Source organism: Leptinotarsa decemlineata, unplaced genomic scaffold (assembly GCF_025532065.1).
Source record: "Leptinotarsa decemlineata unplaced genomic scaffold, Ldec_3_MD MMD2_tig00026361_RagTag_RagTag, whole genome shotgun sequence".
Classification (NCBI taxonomy): Eukaryota; Metazoa; Arthropoda; class Insecta; order Coleoptera; family Chrysomelidae; genus Leptinotarsa; species Leptinotarsa decemlineata.
This window is the reverse complement of record NW_027412704.1, coordinates 2,289,201-2,314,992: the sequence shown is the minus strand read 5'-3', so window position 1 is coordinate 2,314,992 and position 25,792 is coordinate 2,289,201. Positions and strand designations below refer to the sequence as shown.

Genomic DNA, 25,792 nt, shown 5'->3' with positions numbered 1-25,792 from the left:
TTTGAACAATCAGCATTTATTATTATAAACTATAGCTAAAATATATAAAAATCAATAATCCTTCAATATCAGTACTTTCAACTAAAGTAAGACAACACTTCAAATTCAAAAAAAGAGTAAACTGCAGTTTTGGCTAATATACCAAAAGAGAATATTCGGAGGAAATTTGTACAATAAACAAAGCTGAATAATAAAATATATATCTAGAAATAAAGTAGGTGACCTTTTTACATCAACGAGGTCAATTTTATAATCATTTGAACCTCCAGCGAATTGTAAAAGCTCAGAAAAGTCGCAGATGAATGAAAGATGTCTTTTCATAACCTCAATAAGTGAACCGATGTGAGTTCGTTGGTTTTTCATGACTCTTTCGCTTTCAATATGAACTTTATCAATGCTATCAAAGCATACCAAATAGGAGTATGATAAACCCAAGTATTACTCTTCTCAAAAAAATCTATAACGAACATACTAGGAACGAACATATGTTTAAAAAAATCAACCACTCTGTATTAGTATTTGATTATCATATTTCAAATGAGTTATTTGAATATAGTATATTTGATCAAGAAAGAGAAAGCTTATTTTGATAAAATTTCGGAAAAGCCACACTAACCGCTTTTGAAAAAAAAAATTTGTGGCTACCCACGTATTTTAACGAGTAGATTACGAATGTCTCAACCATCTTTTTGCCCAATACAAAGTATAGAAAAATACAAAAGAATGAATCCATCGTTGAATCAAGTTTTTACAGGAATAACATTGATTATTAAACTGAAAAGTTTCAAAGAAAAGGGACTGAGATGTGACCTGTGAGCCAATAGTTAGTATAGTGCAATAAGAACGCTGAAAATCTGGAAATAACAAGAGAGCACTGATTTTTTTTCAAATTCGTAAAGTATCTAAACCTCAAAACAGGTAAGTACGAGGATGATCTAAAAAAGCTTCCGACTTCAACATGAAGATGGCAGCACTCGTAATTGAAAGCTAGTGAATTTTGTTGTTATCTGTTGACAGTTACTCTCACCGAAGTTTCAGCCATTTTGGACACGCAGTTGTTACGTAACAGTCGTTTGAGTGGGTTGACAGCTCGAGTATCGATCTGTCATAAAATTTTTGTTTTTGAAAGACAATAAGCCTACGCAAATCCAAGATGAGATGGATTCTGAACCGGTTACAGATATGGAGCATGGGAGAAGGGTGAAGCAGACTATTTCGGAAGAAAAAAACTGAAAAATTGTCTTGTTTCTTTGTTAGGTCGAAAACTTTTCAAACCACCCTCGTAAACACAATTTTTTCCAAAAAAAATCGGTTTGTGCAGCCTACCCGAAATTTTCCCCTCGTTTTTTTCTTGTGAAACATATAATAAATTTTTTTAATAAAAATTGTGGCTGATGAATCAGATTGAACAAAAAACCCTTTTCTCGACGCGCGTTTCTCGAACCATGTTACCAACCCGTTAATTGATGACAAGTCCAGCTTGGCAATACAGGTAACTATAGATTAAATCTAGCAGATTACATAAAAAACACATTCTCGTTCATAAGCTCTGTAGTGTCTCGAAAAATAAACCAATATTTTGGAGGCGTTGATCAAACTCATTTTGAAAAATTCTGAAAACTACGAAAGTGGTTATCAACAATCACAATAAAAATATTCAATATATTCTTCTGATGAATTATTTTTTCAAAGTGAAAAAAGGACTTTATGCAATCATTTTGATTGCATTGAATATAATAAACTCATCTATAATATATTGAATGTTAATTAAATTAACATTAAAAATAAAATATCCAAAGTAAAATCACAATTTTTTAAAATATTTTCATCAACATTCGTTCTTGACAAATTTCCAAATTCAATCGAAGCTGTCAAACCAAAATATTCTCATAAAAAGACGACGATGAAAGGAATGGATTCTGGAAACTCCTAGACTATTTCCAGAACATTAAAAAGTGAAATTACGTTAAAAATTCAGCTTGCCAAATGTAGGAAGAGCTTTCTAAATTCCGTTACGCTCCCGCCTACTAGATGTGCGTTCATTAGAAGAATATGAGAGAGAGAGAGAGAGTTTCCTCAAATCTCTTTCTAGATTTGACAAGCTGTATTTTGAGTACGCATATATTGTTAATATTTATAACTGTTAATAACACTTGGATAATAACAATAAAGTGAAATAATTTCGTATGATCATCATTATTATTGGGAAGTGCTCACTAAAAATATGCCACCCTCCAACAAGCAAGCAACAAAGAAAATTCTAACCCCAATTTGGTTCGTTAAACCAATTAAAAATATGTCATCATCAATATTATTTGAAAGATCAATATAAATCATACATCGACGTTCGATCTCAATTTGTACAACCAAACAAACCCTACTTAATCTGGGAAAATCACGTTTTTCCGGGTATATTCCGAAATAAGTGAACAACCGGCAACATCGCCTGTCAATATCTGCCCCCACCCCTTCATAGAAAACCAACGTTTCACGGAACACGTCCTATACTGGAAGTCACAAAACGCAACTGTCTGAGAAGAACAAAACAAAAGAGAACTAAACACGTCTAAGATTAGACTTTTCTAAACGAGCAATCATATACAGCTCGTAAAAAAGTTGCTTCAGTCTTACAATCATTTTGAAATGGCGAGGAGACGCAGTGCCAATTTAGCAGCAGCCTTCTTCGCCATTTGTTTGTTGCTACCGAATCCGTGGACGTATTTCGGTGTTCCGTTCAGCATGAAACAAAGAGGAACGACGCATTTCTTCTTGTTCACAGGCACCAGTTGTCTGAAAGAAGAGCGAACCGTTATCAGAGATTTCTTTTCGGTGATCGGAAAAACTGGGACGAAACAATCCTGAATACTGATCTACATCTATTAGCAATGAAACTTAAAGCGACGGAAATTCTTACCCAAATTTAGGATGAGCGCCGGTCCATTCAAAGAGCCTCCTCACAACGTTTTTAGGGACGTTTGCACTGAAAAGGTTGATTTCCTTCCACATTATCTTATAGAAAACCCTCCAAACAGTCTTCAAATTTTTATTGCTGTCAAGGTATATGGCGCCGGCTAAGGCCTCGAAGATATCACCGAGTATCTGGAAAATTCAAGACAATCAGAATAATCAACATATTGACCGATTGACTTGACTCAAACAATTGAAGAGCTAATTAAATTCTTCCTCAAGACTCTATAACAATGCATTTTCATAAACATACCTCCCACAAAACTTATAACTGTTATCATTTCAATGTTACTGAAAAGGAGTTTCTTCATGTTGAAAATATAACTATTTTGAAATAATCAGACATATCAGATACATGATATCATGTTCAACAAGGGCTGTGGTGTTTTTGCTATTTAGTTTCTTAAAGTCTCTCATGTGTTCCGAAACTCGTGTCTGAAGATATCGCCAGATTTGACCGATATAACATTTGCGACAGCTTTCACAGTTTGATTTGTATACTATGTTGGATTGTATGTCTTGCGGTGTTGGTCAAACTGGACGATATCTTGGAACGCGAGTTTTAGAACACATGTTCAATCATATTTATCCAAGAGACTTTTGAGCGAAATGATACATACCTGAAACAGATAGTGGCCTTAATACCGCATATTTCAATTTGATTAGTAATATACCTCAATAATTCTCCTTTTTTTTTCAGTCTCATTTTTTTCTGTCATTGATAAAGACAGACACCATCCTATCAGTATCATGTCTATGTATAGTGTTGTCACGAAAATTGTATTATTTTAGTGTTTTTTATTTTTATTGTGTATCTATTATGCCTGAAAAAAGTTATATTTTCAATACAAAGAAACTCCTTTTCAGTGAGTAATTTATTTAAGAATTCATGATTCCTTGTGATATTAAAATGATAACAGTTACTACTTAAAATGTGTGCTTTATATAATAACAAATTGAATCGGTAGCTCTTGCAATGGTTGTGGCTGGTTTTCACTCCAGATGCGGCAATTTTGCTTGTTAACGTATCCATTCAACCAAAAATGAGTCTCGTCGATGAACACAATTTTTCGATAAAAATGTGGATCTTCCTCCAACTTTGCCAGCGCCCATTCACCAAATGTTAGACGTTGTGGGGGGTCGTGTGGCTGCAATTCTTGCACCAGCTGTATCTTATAAGGTTATACACCCAAATCCTTTCACAAAACTTTCCACGCAGTGGAGTAACAGAGGCCCAATTGCTGCGAACGGCGGCGAATCGACATTTCACGGTCATCACGAACACTGGCGGATACAGCCGCAATATTTTCTTCGGTCCTCACTCTAAGTATGCGTGTTGATGGTTTCATGCCCAATAATGTAAACTGGGTTCGAAATGTAGTCACAAGCTTTCGAATAGCTCCCTCAGTAGGCCAACGAAACTGCCCATAAATTGGAAGAAGTGCACGATGCACTTTCTTCACCGAGCATGAATTTTTATAATAAAATTCAATAATTTGCAGACGTTGTTCCTTCGTAAGTCGATTCATGGTTTAATTATAGACCAAAGCGAACAAGTTTGACATTGACACAAGACACGATTCACGCCTGATCTGTCAAAAACAGTGTTGCCAAATAGATTCCAGCAGAAATTCCAGAGATCAATATCTTCCTGAAGTTTCACTGGCGTGAATGGCTGGCTTCTTCAGAGGTTTTTTCATTTTGAGTAAATATCTCCGATGGAGATATTTCCTCTTGAGTTCCTCAAGAAGCTAGCCATTTGCGCCAGTGAAACGTCAGGAAGAAATTCCAAAAATCCACGGCCTTCAAACTCGAAGAATATTCACACTATATTATAAGCTGTCAAAACGTGAGAAAATCGATTTGAAAAATTATTTAAACAGTAATGCCTTTTATAATTATGACGAGAATCACAGCAGTAACATCACGAATGACATAGATTGACAGCGCATTTCGTGGGACAACATTATTTCAAATTCAATTATGTTCTTCACTTGTGTAAAAATAATTATTCAACACCACCAATAAACTATTCTCATTCTGATTCTTACTATTATGCACTGACCTTGGGAACATCCACAGATTCAGCCAAGTTGTTCTCGCCCTCTTCTAGCAGTATCATCACCTCGTCATCGATCACGTGGTTCTTCCTCTCCATCATATTGGCGAACTTATCTACGAGCACCTGCAGCTTCGAATTGATCATCAGCAGGAACTTGTGCAGGCCGTGCCTGACCACAAGGCTGGCGAATGTGTTGTTGTTCACTAAGGCCGATCTCAAATCAGTCAATTCGCCGGGATCCAAGTTACCGCACGACTCGTATATGTGGCAGGTGATGAGGAAATCCAAGACGGCGTCTCCTATGAATTCCAGCTTTTCGTAAGAAAGCGTCAGCCTGTTCGGAGTGTACGACGGATGAGTGAGAGCTTGCAGCAGGAAGGCACGGTTCTGGAATTTGTAACCTAAAATCTTCTCGATAACTTCGGCTTGGGGTAGGTGGTATTCGATTTTTTTCTTGCTTCCCTTTACGTTCAGTACGGGGTCTGGGGACGGACGGTTCAATAAATTCTGAACGTTTTCTGAATGGGGAATTATTCCCATCCACTCGATGAATTTAATACCTCCTGAAAAAAAAATTCATAATTAATTTACTTTCAAAACATATTGTAAATCATGCCCGAAAGAAAATAACGCCGATCACCACTGGTAACCAAACATGACGTAGTTAAGAGAGCGCGAATGCACAATGTTCCCTGCCGCTCTAGAATCAGCGAGATTAACGCTGATTTCGACGGAATTACGGCGAAATTTCTACGGCATTCGATTACGATATTTGAACGCTAGCCACGAGCATATCGACACAGTCAAGTGGACGTTACAGTGCGGTACGCGAAGTGATCTAGTAAGGCTATAGGCATTTGAGTATTTCATTATTTCATGATTATTCAGTGTAGTCAATTATTGGTCAAACCACGGGGGAAAACGTAACAATAGCAGAACTGTCGGGGAAGAACAGAGTCGCTGCTATAGGCTTCGCGTTCCAATATTACCGTCTACCCCAACCGACGCTACGGAGTCAAATCATACGATCTCGGGGACCAGTTCATATCACCTCCACGTGGGATGACCATGTCTGCAGAATATCAAATGTGACTGCGCTGTGTGGTACGTAGCGCCGTCCTGTTGAAACCAAATGTCGTTGGTGTCCAGATCATCCAATTCAGGCCAAAATAAGATGGTGATCATCGACCTATAGTGCTCGCCTTTGACAGTGATGGTCTGACCAACGTCATCCTCAAAGAAATATGGACCGAAATATAGGGCTCCGCCAGAGGTGACCAACTCTTCCCTTGTTACTCGTGGAAACACACATGAATGATACAAACACAAAAACAGAAACAACAAAAACAAGAATCAATCCCGAGGCTGGACAGAAGTGCTCACAAAGGCCAAGGCGTAAGCCCATTTGCGGCGCCGAGGTCAAAAGGAGAAAGAGAGCGAAGGAAGCAGGAGTGGCAGCAACTGTAAGTGCACCCTCCTCCTCTCCCACTCCACCTTCAACAGCAAAGGCCACTTCCTGCGGCGGGCGCCAAGAATTCCGCCTTGAATAAAGGCAAGGAACCGCCTACCCCTGCAGGAACGCTCCCTCACTTGTGCACCTCCACAGAGGGAACCCCCAGAAGGTTGAAGAAGCCGCGCAAAGACAGTAATGTCGCTGCACCTTCCAAAACCTTCGCGGAGGACACTGTGAGACACCTCAAGGTTGCCAAAAACAGCGTGTGTTCGACTTTTTCGAGATGCATTGTACACTCTTGGATCTCATGTGGATTGGTATCATCCCAAATTCGACAATTTCGTTTGTTCACATGCCCATTTATCTAGAAATGGGCTTCAAACACTGGAGATGATTTTTCGATGAAAATTAGGGTCAGTTGTCAACTACTCCAGCGCCGTTCAGCGAATACACGCCGTTGTCTATAGTTGTTTACCTACAGTTCTTGGTCAGTTGAATTTTGTAGGTGCAGGCCCAAGTCACGACGCAAAATTCGCCAAGTTGTGGTCTGTGAAAGGCCGAGTTCTTGTGATCGCCGCGAAATCGACTGCCTCGGATTCTACTGCACATTCTCACAGACAGCGGCGATGTTTTCAGCGTTTCAGCGTTTCAGATCTTGCGTTTCGTCAACCTACAGATGTCGGTAGATCGTTTACTGAACCAGTGGACTCCAATTAATCCACCACATTGCAAATAGACCTCTCGTTAGGACGATTATGGCGATCGTAAAATGTGCGAAGCGCGCAAAGAGAATTTTACCAACTAATCAAGTGAACGTGCAATAAACTAATTACCAATTTCCACATCAGAAAACAGGTTCAGAAGAGGAGAAGGATTCAATTCCAAACAGGGAAATAGGAATTGTACTCACCCGAAAGCCCATTGGACTGCAAAAACGCTCCGAGCAGTGATTCGACCACGTCCGCTACTTGCTTATCTCCAATGTACTGGCACTTCAGATACGAGCTCATGGTGTGATACGAATTCTCCTCGTTGTCCTCGGGCGGGTTATCTTCTTGGAGTATATACTCCAACGTCTCCTCATCCACCTCGCCGGCGATCTGCTCCTCATACTTGATGCTCAAACCGAACAGCGAGTGCACCGAAAGCTCCTTGTCTTCGATTCGTCTCGCCATCTCGCGGGGAATCGTGAACGCGGGCGGCAGCCAGTTATTCCTCGGCGAGAGCTCGTTGTACTTCATTATCCCTCCGAGGTTCTTCTTGATCGCGAGATAGAACAGACTCTCGTTGCTCACCATCTTGCCCTTGAGGCTCGTCGCGCGTCCTTCGTTGTACTGAGGGAAACGCATCAGAATGTAAACGGAGGAGAGATATTTCAGAAAAGAGTCGCCGAGAGTTTCGAGCCGCTCCAAGTTGACGATGTCATTCGCTTTGGCGGTCGTCAACGCCCTGTAGAGGTCGCGCAGCTCTGGACCGTCGATGGTGGACGGTCGGTCGAGAATCTCCAAACTTGAACAGATTTAAATTAGTATCAGTTCTCCGTACGTAAGACACCCGTATACATAAACTGGCCAGAATTTCTCAATATGAAAAAAGCATATTGGCTAAATAGGCCATTGCCCAAATAGTTGGAACGGTACATGAATCCGAAAATAGAATAGTTGGGCAGGGAGTCCCACAGGGATCGCTGCTGGGACCGCTACTTTCCATAATATACATGAATGGCCCTACAAACTTACATAAAAATTCCTGATGTACATAGGACGTTACTGGCGACGAATTTTCCAAATGAAAGACGTCGCACACGTGCCTGATGGTTTTACTTTCGCTTTCTGCGCGGCATTAGCTGGGTTAGCTGTAGTTTTTCCGTCGGTTATCGACCACACTTTCCTACAAAATCGTAGGTCTCACATGAGAGACGTGGGTTTGGTATTTTCAGCAGAACTTGGGCATATCATAAGCAGCTCTCTAAAATATGCTCATTATTCCGACTCCCACCCCGGAGTATGTGAATGTGGAGTTGTTTCCGGACTTTGTCTTTGTCTAATTTTGTTTTTTCGGGATATTCAGACAATTCACTCCGTCATGAAATGACCCTCCCGGCACCTACAAGGGGCTAGTACTCCTAAACCAGTCTGTCGATGGTCATCCCGACCAAATGGAAATCATTTCAGCTTCCATTGACGTTGCACAGATGCCCGATGGTTTTACTTCAGCTTTCTGAGCGGCATTAACTGGGTTAGCTGTTGTTTTTTCGTTGGGAATTGGCCCCACGTTCCCCATCTTCCTCTTTGAAGATGATCACTTGGTGATCGAAACACGTGTCGAGGTGTTGAAAATAATGATTTGGTGTTGGGAAAACACTCCAGTAATATTGATATCTATCCAACTGGGAGAAAATAAATAGTTTCATTTCTACCTTTTTTTATTACTCTAGTGCCTTGACTGGTTTGACTAAATATGTACTTTTTTGAATTGAAGGGGTTATATTTTTTAGGAGTGATTAATTTTTGGGAAAGTTTTTGGCTTTCTACTACTCCATCTTGATACAAAAAAGAAGGATGAGGGAGTCTTCCAAAGAAAGGAAGGAAGTAACTCTATACATGGATGTGTAGATCATGCAAAGAAGTAACTTTCAGACACAAACTGAAAGAAAGTCCTCCTGAAACAGCTACTTTCATATAAACATTGAATTATACGAAAGAAAAAATTCTTTCGAAACAAATACTTCTATATGAACACTGAATCATACAGAAGATACTTTTCTCTACTCAGTTCGTATTTCAAACATTCGTTGTGGAATAAAAATCAGATATCATTCACATGAGTTCTACTTTAAATGAATGGCAACAAATTGCACTTACATAGAACACTGCCATCCTCACTGGTATACACCGTGAGGATACTGTATACCAGTGAGGATGGCATTTGCCCTGAAACTTTAATAAACATTTCAAATTTTGTCCCAAGGTAGACCTTTTAATATTTGACATTTCAAAAAAAAAATATTAAAATCGGTTTACAACTTCAAATCTTAGGGGGGTGTTTCCATTAAAAATGGGTCACACTGTGTATCATTAGTAGTATATAGGGAACGCCAATTCAGACCCGACGGTCATTTATTACAGCGGTGGAGGATCGAATTGACCCACTCACTTTTGACCCAACCTAACCTTGGAGCCCTTGGACCTACTGATACAGTAACAATACACAATCTTCCATAATCATAATCCACCTGATATGAATATTAAAAAAGACATACCTTTTCTCTAAGTAGTCCTGTTGGAACGTCAAGGCCAGCTGCTGCTCTCGAATAGGCGACGACGACACCCCGTTCATTTTCACCGGAGAACTACCCCTCCCCTTATTTATGAAAGTCTCGTAGTAGGCAACGTCCATCACGGTCGCGGTGATGTCTCGTTCTAAATCTTTCGGTTCTTCTTCGTCCTTCCACGGATACTGCGCCTCCAGCATCTTTTTCGTGAAATCCGTATTGATCTGAAGCGTCGGTATATTCATAAACAATTGATTCGCTTCGATGAGTACGTCGTCTTTTTGTTCTTCTTCCATGAACGGAACGTAGTCGAGCACGTAATTGTCCAGTTCCAGGGGCTTCTTGGTGGGTACAAGTTTTCGTCCCAGTCCGGCTTCCTGCGCGATTTTGCACCGGAGTTCCTCTATCTGTAGCATGTAGCTGATCCTGGACACGATGGTCGGAAGCAAGTTGGCTTGTATCCACAGAGCGGAGGGAAAGTCCTGCTTGACGACTAGCTCCGGCAGCAGATACTCCGTCATCTCCTCGTAGCTCCTTTCGCGCTTCTTCTTAGCCTCCTTGCCGACAGGCTTAATGAAATTGATGCGTTTCGTGAGTCCCTTCACGTAGAGCAGCGGCAACGTGGGGTTCACTATCCGTATCTTGTGCTTCTCCTCGAAATATTCCTTGAAGCTGCCGTATGTCTCGTTCGGGAAGTCGTAATAGGCGTCTCTGTTGAGGCAAACCTCGGTTACTATGTAAACCGGCGAGTCCGCTCTATACCAGGGACAAATTATCTTCCGCAGGTAAGTCTCTTGATTGACCTCCAGTTCTTGTTTTTCCGTGGTGGTCAATTCGTTGTCTAGCTTCACTTCCCCGTGCAGGGTCATAGCATCGAAATCGATTCCTCCCTTGATTTTATCGACAGCGACTAGCAGCAGCATTTCGGCGTTTACAGAGTTATCGAATATCAAAAACGATTGGACTATCTTCAAGATATCGTCGTACACTTGGAAGTGAAACTTTTTGATGACATCGATTTCTTCTTGCGTCAAGGTCACGGTGTATGCGTTCACCTTCAAAGTAACGTTTATCGTTCCCATGGTAACGTAGATCGGGAAACTGCACAAAGTCGGTAACGGATTTGGGGTTATGATTCCGTAACATAGCGGAGATGTGTACACGTCGTAGATTGTTTTGTAATTTATGTCTTCGGTGTTGACTTGAAAATTCGGTTCTAGTTCTATCACGTGAAGAAAATGTTCATTATACGGTTTTATTTGGCCTTGGGCAAATTTCGAAATCTAAAACAAAGTAGTGGGTTCAAAAGGAGGTATTATACTAATGCACAGAATGTATTGGTTGATTCTATGAAAGTATAACTTCGCTAGCAGAATAACTGGATATCTTGAAATAAACAGGACTATTAAGTATTAGTAGCACCAGAAAGGAGACGCTCTTTGAGACAGCTGGATTGACAACTTGTCGGTTTATGCAAGAGATGGCGGATTGGCTGTCCTTGTTCATCTTTCACTGCCTGAACCACTGTGCAAGCTGTTTTTGGCGAGTGCATTGGCTTGGGATGTGGGGGTTGAGCATACCGGCCATCGGATGCCTGCTTCCACGTAGCACCGCTGGATACGGGAATGACAGAATCACTTGTGGTTTTGTTATTCCCTAACTGAATGGCATCCCAACGATGGCTTGATCCTAAGGTGTGTGTAGTCGTGTCGAAAGGATGAATGGTCTTTACTGTCTTTACGGAACTTTCGCGGTACCGGGCGCCCTCTCGTCGTAGCATCGCCTTGTCACGGTAATGAGGGTCTCTGCCGTGATTGACCTTGTTTCCCTAGCTACTCGTGGGACTTCATGGACAGAGTAAACTTGAAAATTCTTTCTGACGCCGAGTCTATAGAGGAGATGGATGTCGGGCTTACGACTCCAACTGACCTCCCTGTAAATTTAGATCACGAGTGAGTTTACAGAGGAGATGTATGTCGAGCTTACGACTCCAACTGACCTCCCTGTAAATTTAGATCACGAGTGAGAGCTTCTCAACTCTCCAACTCCTGATCCAATAACTGAACCTTAGGTTTGGTGGTGCAGCCAGGAGACGACTGAGTCGTCTCCTCAAGAGCGGGGTACCTTATGAAATCGCCTTGCCCCAAATTCTCAAGCGGCGTACGCAGAATCTGTTTCAAGTGGAAGAACAAACACCCCTTGAGCAGGTTATCAAACGTTTGCGCTCAAGTGATAATTCACCAAAACCAGAGGCCTAAGGCATCGTCAGGTGTAGCTGACGTGCAAAAACCCTCATATGGGAAGGTTGTCGCGGATATCAAGGTGGTAATCTTGCACCTTGACTATCCGACTACCTAATTAATGATGAAACAGCAGAGCATATACTTTGTGCCTGCACGGCAGAGCCGTGCTGACCTGAAAGACCACTCATCAAACAAACTAATCAACTTCGTTAAGGAGCTGGGTTTATTTGGTCGTGTGTGAATAGATGTTGGCCACAATAAACCCTTGCGGGCTGCGGTAGAGGGTCGAATAGACCCACTCACTTTGGACCTAACCTAACCTATGCAAGAGATGGCGCCACCAGTTAAGCTAGGCGCAAATTGAGCGCGTGTGAGCTGACCTGCACGAGCCACATGCGTAGCGTGGATGATCCGCAAATTGAACGCAATTTCGTACTGGCAATCGTACCGCAATATCCGACAGAGTTAAAAAAGCATTGCTTCTATTGAGTTCGGAATCAGAATCGGACAGTGATGCTGGCGATGAACTTTTGCTTCATTATTTGCCCGTCAATAATACATTACAATCACCGAACGAGAATATTCTCTTGGAAAAGAAGAAATGTGAACAATTTATGATAACAAAGGAGACGAGTCATTCCAAAACCTATTTTTTGAATTTTGTTTTCATGTAATTCGGATCGCTGGGGCCATACAACTCTTTGTGACAGCCTCAATTAACTCTTCCACAACCATAATTTTGAATTTAAAAAATAAACAATGAAAAGCCAAGGCGATACGGAAATAATTAGTTCAAAAAAATGTCTCAACCACTGTGCCACGCGAGTCACATCACGTGTCACGCTAGTCGCGCCACCTTGTGTCCAGGTGTCCAACTTGCGCTGTTCTTTTGTTTTTCATCGCGCTGTACTGCGTCACGCCACACGTCTCCAATTTGTGCCTAGCCTCACACCCCATGCTGTCATTCTTAAAATTGCCGTCATCATCCCAGCGCATAAAGGTGGACAACTGGATCAGCTGATTTTAGATCTACTGCTTCACTCTCAACTTTCCATAAAATTGAAGAAAAATTAGTTTTGAAAATGATACTACTATTCATAGAATATATTGCCGAATTAGTTTGGCTTCCAATCCATGAAGAGCACCAATGACGAAATTCTCAATTTGTTAGAATTTGAAGTTTACATAGGACTGAAAGTCGGTGAAGCTTTCGGAGTTGTGTTCTATGATTTCTCCAAAGCTCTCAGTTGTGTGAATCATGGAGTACTGCTTTGAAAGGTGAACCGTTCTGAGTTCAGAGAAATTGCAAATAAACGATTGGAATCATAACTCGTCCAAAACAAATAATCCAATTCTTCACATACTGAATGTAGTGTCCTCCAGGGTTCAGTTCTTGGGTCAATTATAAAAACATAACAATTAATCCTTCACTTTATTACTCTTCACAAAAATCAAAATCAACCATCCACTCACCTGTTTCTTATGCAACCTCCTAGTTTTGGTGACCCCCGCATTTGTTTCTTTGATCGCCGGATAATGTTTGAACAGAAAACCGACGTCTTCATCTTTGACTACTTGTTTGCGAGGCTGAAGATGGTCGTCCAATTCACCAGCTTTGTGGAGCAGTATGCAAGCTTTTAATGCAGCCGCTCTTTTTGCGTTCTTTGCGGACCTCAAACTCGGGCCCTGAAATTACAAATTCGAAAATTGCAGCAGAGTAATTTTATTCAATACCGTCATTACAAATTTTACTTTGGCAACAATTTCTGCTTTAATCACACATTGTAGATTGGCAGGGAAAACTCCACAGTATGACGGCAAACTTGTTTTTTTCTTAGGTGTCAACGTCATCGATCGCTTGGTCATTACTCTCGTGTCCTGGGTGGACAATATTAATAACTCGAGCCACCTAGGGAGCATCATGACTTCAAAGACCGTCAGCCAGAATCCATCTTAACTTCAACCAGATAAATTCTCTCGAGAAAAATATCTGGTCGATGTTGGGATCGAACTGCTTTCCATTTTGCACCATTCACTATAGTCCAATAATATTCTATTAAACGTAACAGAGTTACTATTTTCGTCTACAAGTAGTTCATCGGTTTTTCTATTACAAATCTCGCGTTTCAAACAGAATAATTGGTATAAAACACAGGGAATTCAAAACGTTTAGTAGATCCGCGAATGATGACAATCTCCTGGATAATTTCTGGAAATCCTGACCTTTATTATTAGCATCCACGATAGTGTAGCGATGACGTACACCACCTCGTCAGAGCTGAAGGTAGGGAACATGTGTGGTGGGGCGCCCGCAGCAGAGGAACGAGCCGAAGCCGATGGAGCTACACCGAGAACCACCGAATGGATTCAGAGAAAGCGAGGATAATCAAGCCGATTGCAGTTTCCTATCTTCAACATGATAATGACGAATATATTCTACGGAAATAAAAAAATGCTGTCAAGTATGATGAGTCAATTTCGGTCCCGACAAAGCTAAAGCTATAAATACCCAACATTCGCAGTTACTTTCAATATCTTACGTTGGTGTAGAGGCTAAGAACAATGTCTACCACGCGGACGATCCGGGTTCGAATCTCACAACTTTAAACTTTTTTTAATTAGAATCACGTGACTGGAACGTGACAAGGGGGCCGAGGGGTGAGGCACTAAGGGGGCCGAGTTCCACGCTTGAATCGCTACGATACTCGTTCCTTCCTGCGTAGATGACGTCACACGTTTCTCTTTTCCACTCACTAAAAAAAAATTTCTCTCTGAAATACTTATCAGCGACGCACGACCTTGAATTGCGCCAGAACCCACCTTGTTCATCTACTGTGTCCGTGCCGACCGACGGAACGATCCGACAGAGGGTAATTTCGAATCATTCAAGGTAGGACACGAATCTTTCTCCGCGTTTCCTGCCCTTTGTGATATTCGCCACTTGGGCTACCTTGTCTTCATGCGTCTCCTCTTACAATTTCCGGTTCTTTGTGGTACACCTCACTTGGACCATCTGTCCGAAGTTTCTCTCCGCGTTTTTATCACCTGGACTATCCTTCGCGTTCACCGGCTTCGGTACTCTCGTCAGTTATCGTCGTCGCTTTCGAAACATCGGGTCAAAGAATATAGCTGGAGCACAATAGAATAATACAACCGGTAGGTTCTCTTACCACGTGATTCGCCCGACTTGCCGGGGACCTTCAACCGCTCTTAGGATGAGATTCTCATCCAACGCGTTCGGTGCTGTAGTATCGAAGGATTCGACTGTACCACAGACATCGGATTAGTTATAATAAACGGTCGGAAATTGATATTGTGTTTGGTTTATTCGCTGTTGCTATTATTGTTTTTAGTTTTTGTAGTTAGTTATAAGTAATTCAACACAATATATTCTATAATAACCTTAAATTTCGTTTTTATATGAGCGCACGTCTATGGTAAAAGAACGAAATTGTCTCCGCTTTTCGTTTCGAGGTCAACGAGAACTTCGGGAATTTATGAATGAAAGTAGTGGGAGTGGACTTATTGGTTGATTTTTACTATGGCTAGAGCAGGGGAGGGACAAGCATTATTTTTAAAAGTGAATTGCACAAAGCTTCCAATTCCCGTTTGCTTCATCATTCGTAGTTGATTGCGTTCCCTACCTTCCGTTAGCACAGCTTAGCTTATTTTAAACCCCTGCCGTTTTGTTTCGTACTCACTTCGTTGCACGGTACTCCGCCCCTGTAATAGGTTAGCGACCGTATAATAGAGTTGATTTGGTCCCTACCGTCCCTACCATTTATGATCTCGCCCGTATCGTCTAAAATCTCGTCCGTACCGTCTATTATCTCGTCTGCACCGTCTATGATGTAGTCCGTACAGTCTAAGATCTCGTCCGTATCGTCTATAATCTCGTCCGTACCGTCTAAGATCTTGTCCGTACCGTCTAAGATCTCGTCCATACCGTTCAAGATCTTATCCGTACCATCTAAAGTACCGTCTATGATCTATTCAGTACCATCTATGATCTCGTCCGAACCGTCAAAAATCCCGTCCGTACCGTCTATGATCTCGTCCGTACCGTCTATGATCTCGTCGGTACCGTCTGAAATTTCGTCCGTACCGTTCAAAATCTCGTCCGTACAGTCTAATGGCGTCAAATATTAAGTTGACGCAACTGAGGGGTTAACAACGTATTACTGAATAGATACAAAAAAAACGAATGTCCAGTCTTTAAAAGATGTTAATGTTAAGGGAAACCTGAAAAACCTACCTCGATCACATCTACAATTGGACATATGGTCGGCAACATAATGACAACACTGTACATTTTCGTTTCCGTGTGATCGCTAGATGTTTTAATATACCAATCAGGTGCGTATTCTGTATAAATGTCGGAAGGAAGACAACTGCAGTACTGACATAATAATGGAATAGCCGACAACATGTTGACTTGAGCAGATCCAGGTCCGTTCACATAATAAGGTGGCAGTTCGTCTTCTTGGTACATTTTTTCAATCTCGTCCTTGTCTGGTTCTTGCCTCTCTGTATTTTTACCAATCAAATACTAAAAAATGCAAATGATGTCAATGTTATAATGGATAATAACAATTTATTCTCCATTTGACAATTACATATTGTATAGAGCTCGTCACAAGTAGACAAAGAATATATGAAATATACTAAGCCATGAATATAACTGAGAGCTAAAAAAAATATACATAAACGATGAATTGATTAAGTCTTGAAAGATTCCTGTTTGGAATATGCCTCGAGAAGAGTATTTGCATACTACTTTACTTGTACAAGATGATATATAGTGAAGAGGATGATCCCTGTTTTCTAATGACTGACTTTTTTGCTGATATCTTTTTGGCAACTCTGTTTTTGACAGATCACGCGTGAATCGTGTCTTGTGTCATTGTCGAACTTGTTCAGTTTGGTCTATAATTTAACCATGAATCGACTTACGAATGAACAACACTTGCAAATTATTGAATTTTATTATCAAAAGCTTGTGACTAAATTTCAAACCCAGTTTACATTATTGGACATTAAACCACCAACACGCATACGTAGAGTGAGGACCGAAGAAAATATTGCGGCTGTGTCCGCCAGTGTTCGTGATGACCGTGAAATGTCGATTCGCCGCCGTTCGCAGCAATTGGGCCTCTGTTACTCCACTACGTGGAAAATTTTGGGAAAGGATTTAGGAGTTAAACCTTATAAGATACAGCTGGTGCAAGAATCGAAGCCACACGACCTTCTACAACGTCCAACATTTGGTGAATGGGCGCTGGCAAAGTTGGAAGAAGATCCACATTTTTATCGAAAAATTGTGTTCAGCAACGAGGCTCATTTCTGGTTGAATGGATACGTTAACAAGCAAAATTACAGCATCTGGAGTGAAGACCAGCCACAAGCATTGCAAGAGCTACCGATTCATCCCAAAAAAGTCAACTTTTGGTGTGGATTATGGGTCGGTGGCATCATCGGGCCGTACTTCTTCAAAGACGACAATGGCCGGAACGTTACTGTGAATGGCGAGCGCTACCGTGTGGTGATTGATGACTTTTTGTTGCCCAAAATGGAAGAATTGGACATGCCTGACAACAAGACGGTGCCACATGCCACACGGCACGCGAAACAATGGCCCAATTAAGAGCCGCCTTCAGTGAACAGTTTATCTCACGTTTGGGGCCCGTCAAATGGCAGCCTAGATCGTGTGATTTACCGCCTTTGGATTATTTCTTGTGATGTCATGTTAAGCCTCATGTCTACAGGGATAAACCAGCAACAACTGACGCTCTGGAAGCCAATATTAAAGCATTTACACGTGAAATACCCGTCGATATGTTAGAGAGAGTGTGCCAAGATTGGACCTTGCGCATGGGCCATCTAAAGCGGAGCCGCGAACAACATTTGCATGAAATCATCTTCAAACATTAAATTATATTGATCGTTCCATCGATTCCAATAAAGGTTTCATTAATTTTTTAAGTTGTTTTGAAAATCAAATCCTATACCTCTCAAAAACTCACCCGCTATCAAAAATCAATTTCAATGTACCTGCTTATGAATCTAGATCGTTTCGCACATTCAAGGAGAAATTATCATCAAAATGCTCCATTAAATGCTGTGTGCTATGCCTATAATAATGTACAAAATGACTGTGATATTTTCTTCCAAAATCTTACTAGTTTTAGAAATGAGTTCTATCAAATTGTATATTTTTTTCAACTGTTTTGTCATTTTGTTGTATGTACTAATCTATTTGTGATATTTACCTTTCCTACTCTGTGACTGGGCCACGGTCTGCAGAGTTTGTAAATAAATAAATAAAAAAAAATAAATCACCATTAAAGGTGAGTATTCTCCCTTCAAGCAAATGAAGATTACTCACATTATTCAAAGTTTCTTCTACCAACTGAAAGTCCTTGTACTTGGCAGAGTATTTGGTGATCTCTTCTTCCTCCACTATCATATAATAAATGCTGGCCTTGTGCCTTGCTCTACCCTTCGACTGAATGTAAGACCTGTAATCTTTGGGTTTATCGTACTTCACCACCAAAGTGCATCGGGGAATGTCGACCCCTTCTTCCAAAACGTCGGAAGCCACCAGAACGTTAATTTCCTTGTTGGTAAAACTGTTCAGAACCTCCTTGTTCTTCTTCGATTGAAACATGGATTCCCTGGTGTCGTTGTAAGGGTTATTGTTGAAGCCCACAATGAAATTTGTCTTCATGTGTTTGAATTCCGGGTCGCACTTGCTTAACGCGTCCAGTATGAAGAAAATCACTTTAGCTGCGAAGCGTCTTTCAGTGAAAATGATCGCGCACAGTTCCTCTTGCGATTTGGTCCTGAATTCTCTCAGGATTTCCAGAAGTGTTAGAATTTTGTGCGAGGAGAAATTGTAAATGCGACTCTTCTCGTCGTGACCCTTCATGCTGTCCTCCAGAAACTGTTTGATGAAAGAGAGCGAGGTTTGAACAGTGTTGAGGATATCCATGAATTTGTCATCGTCGCAGTGCTGTTTCAGCCGTTCAATCTGTATCAAGTGAGATACAGCGGCCTTGACCCCTCCGTAAGTCCCCATGATCTGGATGTGCACTATGACGTCTTCTAGTAAATTCCAGAGTCTTTTGTATGTATCCCCTGGATCCAAGGGCTTCAAGCCCAAGATGTTGTTCTGAAAGCATTCAATTCGAATGACTTTCAACACAGCTATCGTCCTCTTCAGAGTATCTACTGCTACATATTCGGGATACCTCAAGGTATGCCCTTGGCAGAATTTGAATTCCTCGGTGGGGTTAGTAGAATAGCTGAAATTAGAGTTTGCAGCAATAATGATTTAAATTTTTAAGGACGGACGGTGCTTGATGAAAATCCGTAATTGAACTGTTGCAAAACACTTCATTATTTAGTATTATATTAGTTCGGATTTCCATTGTCTAATCCCTACTAATATTATAAATGCGAATGTAAGTTTGTTTGTTACTTTAACGTCATCTAGCATTCCAGTAATGAAGTAAAGTTAGGTTGGGTTAGGCTAGGTTAGGATAGGTTATGTTAGGTTAGGAAAAACTTATAACATATTCTACAAAAACATCCTGAATTAATAATCTTCATTTTATCTTTTTAAATTGTAAGAATTGAAAATTATTTATTTTTGTTACATTGAAATATGTTTTAAAATTTGTTGTTGCAACTCAATAAAGCTTATATTAAATTTTGGAAACTTCATAATAATTTTAAAAAATTGATAATCCCAGCCAAGCATTAAAATATAGTTCTCATATTGATTCATTTCTATTGTACTGACACTTATTTAATGCCATAATATGAGAGCGAAGCCGCGTGTAAAAGCTAGTATGATATAAATTGATTTGAAATCCCCGAAAGAATCTACAAAATAAAAAGAGATCATCGCTAACACCGCACCACAGTAAGCCCCCTCACTTGTATGGACTACCCAAAATCCACAAGAAGGATGTTCCGCTCAGACCGATCATTAGATCCAGAGATTCAGCTTCTCAAAACTTGTCCAGATTTTTACTACCAATAATAAAACCACTGCAAGGATAAACAGCATCTTTTTTGAAGAATTCAAGGCATTTTGTCGAAGTACTAGGGGCAATCGAATTCACAGAGCAGGATCAACTGATCAGTCTCAACGTGGAAAGCCTCTACACCAACGTTCCTGTCGAAGAAGCTCTTCAAATCATACAGAGGAAGCTATCCGAAGTCCTTCCATCACTTTCACAATGAAGAAGGAAGTCCACAACGAATTGCCATTCTTAGACGTATTGGTGAAGAGGACTGACACTAGATGGGAAATATCTGTATACCGAAAACCCACTCACACAGGACAGTATCTGAACCAGAAATCCAACCGTCACCAATCGACTAATAGAGGAATCATCAAGACTCTAGTAGACCGTGCTTTTGGGCTCTGTGATACAAAGGAAGGTCTCGAAAAGGAACTAGGCATCATCAAAAATGACCTTCAACGGATCGGTTACTCCAAAGTGATGGTAGAACAGGCCTTAGCTAGAAGACAGCAAGAACTTCACAAGGAAGAGAAGCCGCCACAACCATTACTTATCGGAAAGGATAAGAAGGATTGGGTCGAAGTATAACATCAGGACGTGCTTCAGATCTGGGAACACTATCCGTAGCAGCCTCACGAAAACCAGACCACCAAACGCGGACTGCGATTCCAAGAATTGCATCTACCCTGCGAGTGCGGAGAACTCAAAGAAGCTGCAAATATGTTGTCCAACAACGCATTCAGCCAAGCTAGTGTAGAGATACGCATGTTGTCCAACAACGCATTCAGCCAAGCTAGTGTAGAGATACGCAACATACGGAAACCTATAATCAAGAGGAACACGACCAACTCCCGCCAAACGGTCACCTCCCGCTAAAACCGATGAATCGGAGAGAGGAAATAGGTGAAAGCACTCGAATGACATATAAATAGTCAGATCTCGGAGACGATTGTGGGTACTAACAATCGAAACGTCGTGAAGTAACTTGGCTTGGAATTTTTTAATTTTCATTTCTTGTCTTTTCTTTCTTGAACCTGGTCAGTTTTTAATTGGAATTGTTAATAATTTTTAATTTTTATCTCGTGTTAATAGTTCAATTTTTTGATTGTTGCTTGTATTTTATTTCATTGTGATTTCAGTTTTTTTGCTCAATATAATTGTTTTTTTTCAGCTAATCTTTTTAATTTTTTATATATTCTTTCACGTATTTCAAATCAATTTATATTGTTGTAAATCACGCCCGAAAGGAAATAACGCCGGCCGCCACTGGAAACCAAACGTGACGTAGCTGAGAGCGTGGGAATATCCAATGTTACCTGCCGCTCGATAAGCCGCAAGAAACGCTACCGATGTCGATGGAACTTCGGCGAAAATTCTACGATGTTTCATTGCGATATTTAAACGCTGGCTGCAGGCGTATTCGGACAGTCAAGTACAGAGTGAAGTGAACGTTACAGTGCGGTACGCGAAGTGATCTAGTAAGGCGATAGACAGTCAAATAACAGTTGAAATTTTCAGTTGAAGTGTTTGTTGTATTTCAAGTGAAATAAATTTAAGTTTGATTATTCAGTGTAGTCAATTATTGGTGAAACCACAGGTAAAAACGTAACAATATTATAGTAGACAATGGAAGTCCGAACTAATGAAATACACCACTAAACATTGTCAAACACCTTCAAACAAACTTCATTGTTTGTGTTTAGGATAAAAGAGAATTTCAGATGTACCAACAGCTTGGTACATCTGGAAAGAGGCATCAAAGTTGGAGGTGTTTGGCATGTTTGACGATTTTCTACAACCAAAAAATATGGATCAAAGAATTTGCATCAACCTTTGTGTAAAAAATGGAATTGAGTGCTCGAAAAAACACTTGAAACTTGTGAAATTGCAGTGGCATACTGCGATTGTACTCCGAGTCAGAAAAATGTTTACGTGGACTTTCAAATGAGGCAGTAACACCAGAAAACATAAAAAAATCCACAAAATTGTTTTGAATTATCGAAAAGTGAAGTTGCGTGAATTGGCCGACATTGCAAAGATATCAAAAGACGGTGTTGGCTTTATATTGCATGAGCATTTGACTATGAGAAAGCTCTGTCCAAAGTGAGTGCCACGAGAGCTCACTGTTGACCAAAAACAAGAATGTCTTGGTGATTCTGAGCAGTGATTGGCCATTTTTAAACAAAATGCAACGAATCTGAAGCCCGCCCTGACCGATATCTCAGCCAGCAAACGCATGACATCACCGCGAAAAAAGCAATCTGACTCGCCGGGAAAATACTAATAGGCGAGTACAGAAACCACTAGATAAATCTAGAACGATCGTTACCGATATATAAGCCCTGCTTCCCGTCCAGAGAGGGAGTCTGTATTCAAAAAGCGAATCAAGCGGTTAAACAAAGAATTCGAACAGCGAAGATAAATTAAGCGTTACTTGTTAAGTGTTGAATATAAATTAGTTGTGATAGTGAATTATTGTTAAAAATAAATTTGTTTAAGACAGTTAATTCTTTAATTCGTTATAATAACAAACCGGAATTTTTACGTTGATATGTAACGATGGATGAAACACAGATCCATCACTTTACTCCTGAATCAAAACGATCGTCATCTGAACAGAGAGCGACTGGTGAACCTCGCCCAAAGCGCCTGAAAGCACAACAATCGTCTGGAAAGATTATGGCCTCGGTATTTTGGGATGTGCAAGATGCAGTATTCGTTGTCTAGCTTGAGAAAGGAAATACCATCAACAGTGAATATTATATAGCGTTATTGGGACTTTTGAAGGCCGCAAACGGCAAAGAAAAAAAAGTTGTTTCATCAAGACAACGTACCGCATCACAAGTCGATCAAAACGATGGCAAAACTACATGATTTGAACTGGCTGTTCGCAGATCTCAAAACAATGCTCACCGGTAAGAAATTTCTCTCGAATAAAGAGGTTATTGCTGAAACTGACGCCTGGAGGTTACACTGACGAATAAAGCCAATTCTGAACAAAAAAAGCCTGTTTTTTCTTTGTCCCGGGACTGTTCAGTCCAGGTGTTACTTACCCTACTACATCTGCTAAGCCATCGACTGTAGCGACTTTACTATGGTAAGTCGTTTCCAGTGCCAAAACACCATCCATTACTTTGTCAGGTTTGCAATTACCATTGAGCAGAGGTGCGGTTAATCCTAAAACCCTTGGAGGTTCTACCAGGGTTCCAAAAGATTTCATAAGTTGGCGCATTGAATGGTCATTGACCCCTCTGTGACATTCGTCGAAGATCAAAAGATTTACTCTATTGAGATCTAGAAGAGCCAATAAGAAATTATGGGACATTCAAGTGTAATATTTCATAAGTATCACACAAGCATATATGTGAATTGTCCAGCTATAAATACAAGAAGTTGCAGTGAAAGACAGTTACACAGATTTTTGTGTACACACAAAACATAACATATAATAGAAATAATAGAATTTATAACTATGTTTCTGTTACCAATTCAAAAAAGAGCTTCAAAAAGTGACTACCATTTCTACTGATAATGTGGAAAGGTTTCGGATAGGAAAACTCAGTTGCAAACTTTAATATTAACTAAGCTCTCAAGTAACTGGATTCCTTGATACACCCTGATATTCTTTTTTATTTTCATTTCACATTATTCATTCATCCATGATTTGTTATTTCTGTACTTGTATCCTTTAAACTGTATACAGTGTGTAAAAGCCAAATGGAATGAATTCATTATTTCGGTTACGGTATACGTCAAATTTAAATTATAATTTGACATACTTCAACGGAAAAATGCTACACCTACCTTCAACCCCCGTCGAATGGCAGGTACAATCAAAGGTTCTTTTTAGATGGTATCCTTTAAATAACTGTAAATAGTTTCCTTGGCAACGTTACTTTAAAATGACTTGTCAACTTGTTTTCTATGTTACAACATTAGTTGCCAGTATTTGAATTTAAGTTCAAAGTTCGTTAACTTCAAGTCTGACAAATGGTTACATTAACGGAAATGCATAAAATAACAGTTTTACAAATGATTGGTTACAGAGATAAAACATGAATACAACAAGGAAGTAGCTCGCCTATTTCATGAGAAATTTTCTAATTTACCGCCCAAGGAACAATAAGCGAAATAGAGCAGTTTCGCCAGCTTGGTCATGTGAGGCAGATAAAAAAAGCAGCTGCCATTGCAATGAGTGATGAACTCAAATTAGATGTGATGTTTGAGTTTGAAGAAAACCCACATACATCAAGTAGACAGGCATCCACTACATTCAGTGTTAGCCATACATATTATTAGAAATAACATTACATATTGAAAGAAAATAAAATACATTCCTATAAAATGATACCTACTCAGGAAATCATGGAAAACGATTTTGACAGTAGCACAAACATATTGACTTATCAATAGTGAAAATGTCAAAAATTTGACTGTATTTACACAGATTCCTAAAACAATCGGTAGAGCAAATTATAAACTTATTATTGAAAAACTTAGGTCTTTAGGAATTGAGGATAGTATAGCTGCTTGGCTTATGGGTTTTTTCACTGGCAAAAGTCAGAAAGACAGGATCAGTAACTACATATCAGACTGAATTCCTGTTCACTAGGATGTCCCACAAGGTTCACACTGTGGACCTTTACAATCCAACTTGTTCGTTAATGACTCAACTGATGTACTTATCAATAGAAGTCAAAGGTACGGACTTGTTTTCAAATATTGGCCTCATCAAAAAAACTATTGCAAAGAGTACTATAGCATATACTTACCAATAAAGTTTTGATTGTTTAAGTTGACCAAAATTTGACTGGTCATTATCAATACTTGGTTATTATCAAATTCATCATTCCACCTATCTTTCCTCCAAGCATCGACATTCATTTCACCTGTATATCGTCCCACAGAGAAATGGGTGTGCTGAAGAATATATCCGGCATGTTGGTCTACTAATGCCACTGTGTTGACCAAAATTATGGAGATCTTTCCTCCTTCAGAATAAGGTCTGAAAATTGTGACCAAAGGATTCAATCAAATCATAAACTGTGACAAAAAATAAGATACTTATAATAAAATATATGAAGCAGGAAAAAGCAAAAATGTCATTGATATATTGTTACTAGGTTGTTTCAAAAGTTTTGTTAGTTTTCAAGCCATGTGTTTTTGTAGCTCCATATTTGTACTAAAGTTGTAAGCACAAAAGTTCTAATGAGACCCCATTAAGGATAATTCATTCTGCCTTATAATTTCAGTTTTCATTATATTAATGAATCAATACAGAATCCATAAATCGAAATAACATACTTACTTCAAAAGGCTCTGGCTCATCTGTTTTAAAATCATAAGGGCTATGAATGTCTTTCCTGATCCTGTGGGTAAGAATATTATGGTATTTTTATCTATACCTATTTTCATCAATTCCACTTGATAGTTCCTGGGAGTGAAATCACTCATTTTGGGTAATACAAAATGACAGAAAACGTATCGAAAAATCACCCAACAAGAAACTTGAAATTCGGGGAAACCCAACTAAAAATATGTTTCCCAATTATCATTTATTGCTCCACTAGACATCATTTCTGGCAAGACACATTTCCTATAAGCGATACGTATTCAGTTAGTACAAAAACAGTACTTCAGTTAATTTTTTTAACAAAAAAAATAATAAATTTGTTCCAATTTGGTTAGAAAGACTTTCTCCCTCTCGCCTCACTTTTTTATCTGACGTCTGACTCAGTTGACGCAGTAAAGCAAACTCAA

General features: G+C 39.9%; 1 protein-coding gene across 1 annotated transcript; it reads right to left on the bottom strand.

The window, feature by feature from the left end:
- Dcr-2 (Dicer-2) lies at nucleotides 1–25,792 on the bottom strand. The gene is made up of 11 exons (XM_023174012.2): nucleotides 25,341–25,792; nucleotides 24,805–25,037; nucleotides 23,086–23,326; nucleotides 18,385–19,303; nucleotides 16,255–16,548; nucleotides 13,473–13,685; nucleotides 9,745–11,039; nucleotides 7,393–7,991; nucleotides 5,033–5,592; nucleotides 2,915–3,099; nucleotides 1–2,790 (listed from the first exon to the last, which is right to left on the bottom strand). The coding sequence occupies exons 1-11, from the start codon at nucleotides 25,484–25,486 to the stop codon at nucleotides 2,634–2,636; spliced, it is 4,842 nt and encodes a 1,613-aa protein (XP_023029780.1). The 5' UTR covers nucleotides 25,487–25,792; the 3' UTR covers nucleotides 1–2,633.

Bases quoted from the DNA above. Each gene is read 5' to 3' on its own strand.
- Dcr-2 (XM_023174012.2), bottom strand. From the start codon at position 25,486: ATGAGTGATTTCACTCCCAGGAACTATCAAGTGGAATTGATGAAAATA. The intron at 16,549-18,384 runs GTGAGTAATCTT...TGCATTTTTTAG, and splicing joins TAGAAGAAACTTTGAATAAT to TATTTGATTGGTAAAAATAC. The intron at 5,593-7,392 runs GTGAGTACAATT...TTTTTTTTTCAG, and splicing joins GCAGTCCAATGGGCTTTCGG to GAGGTATTAAATTCATCGAG.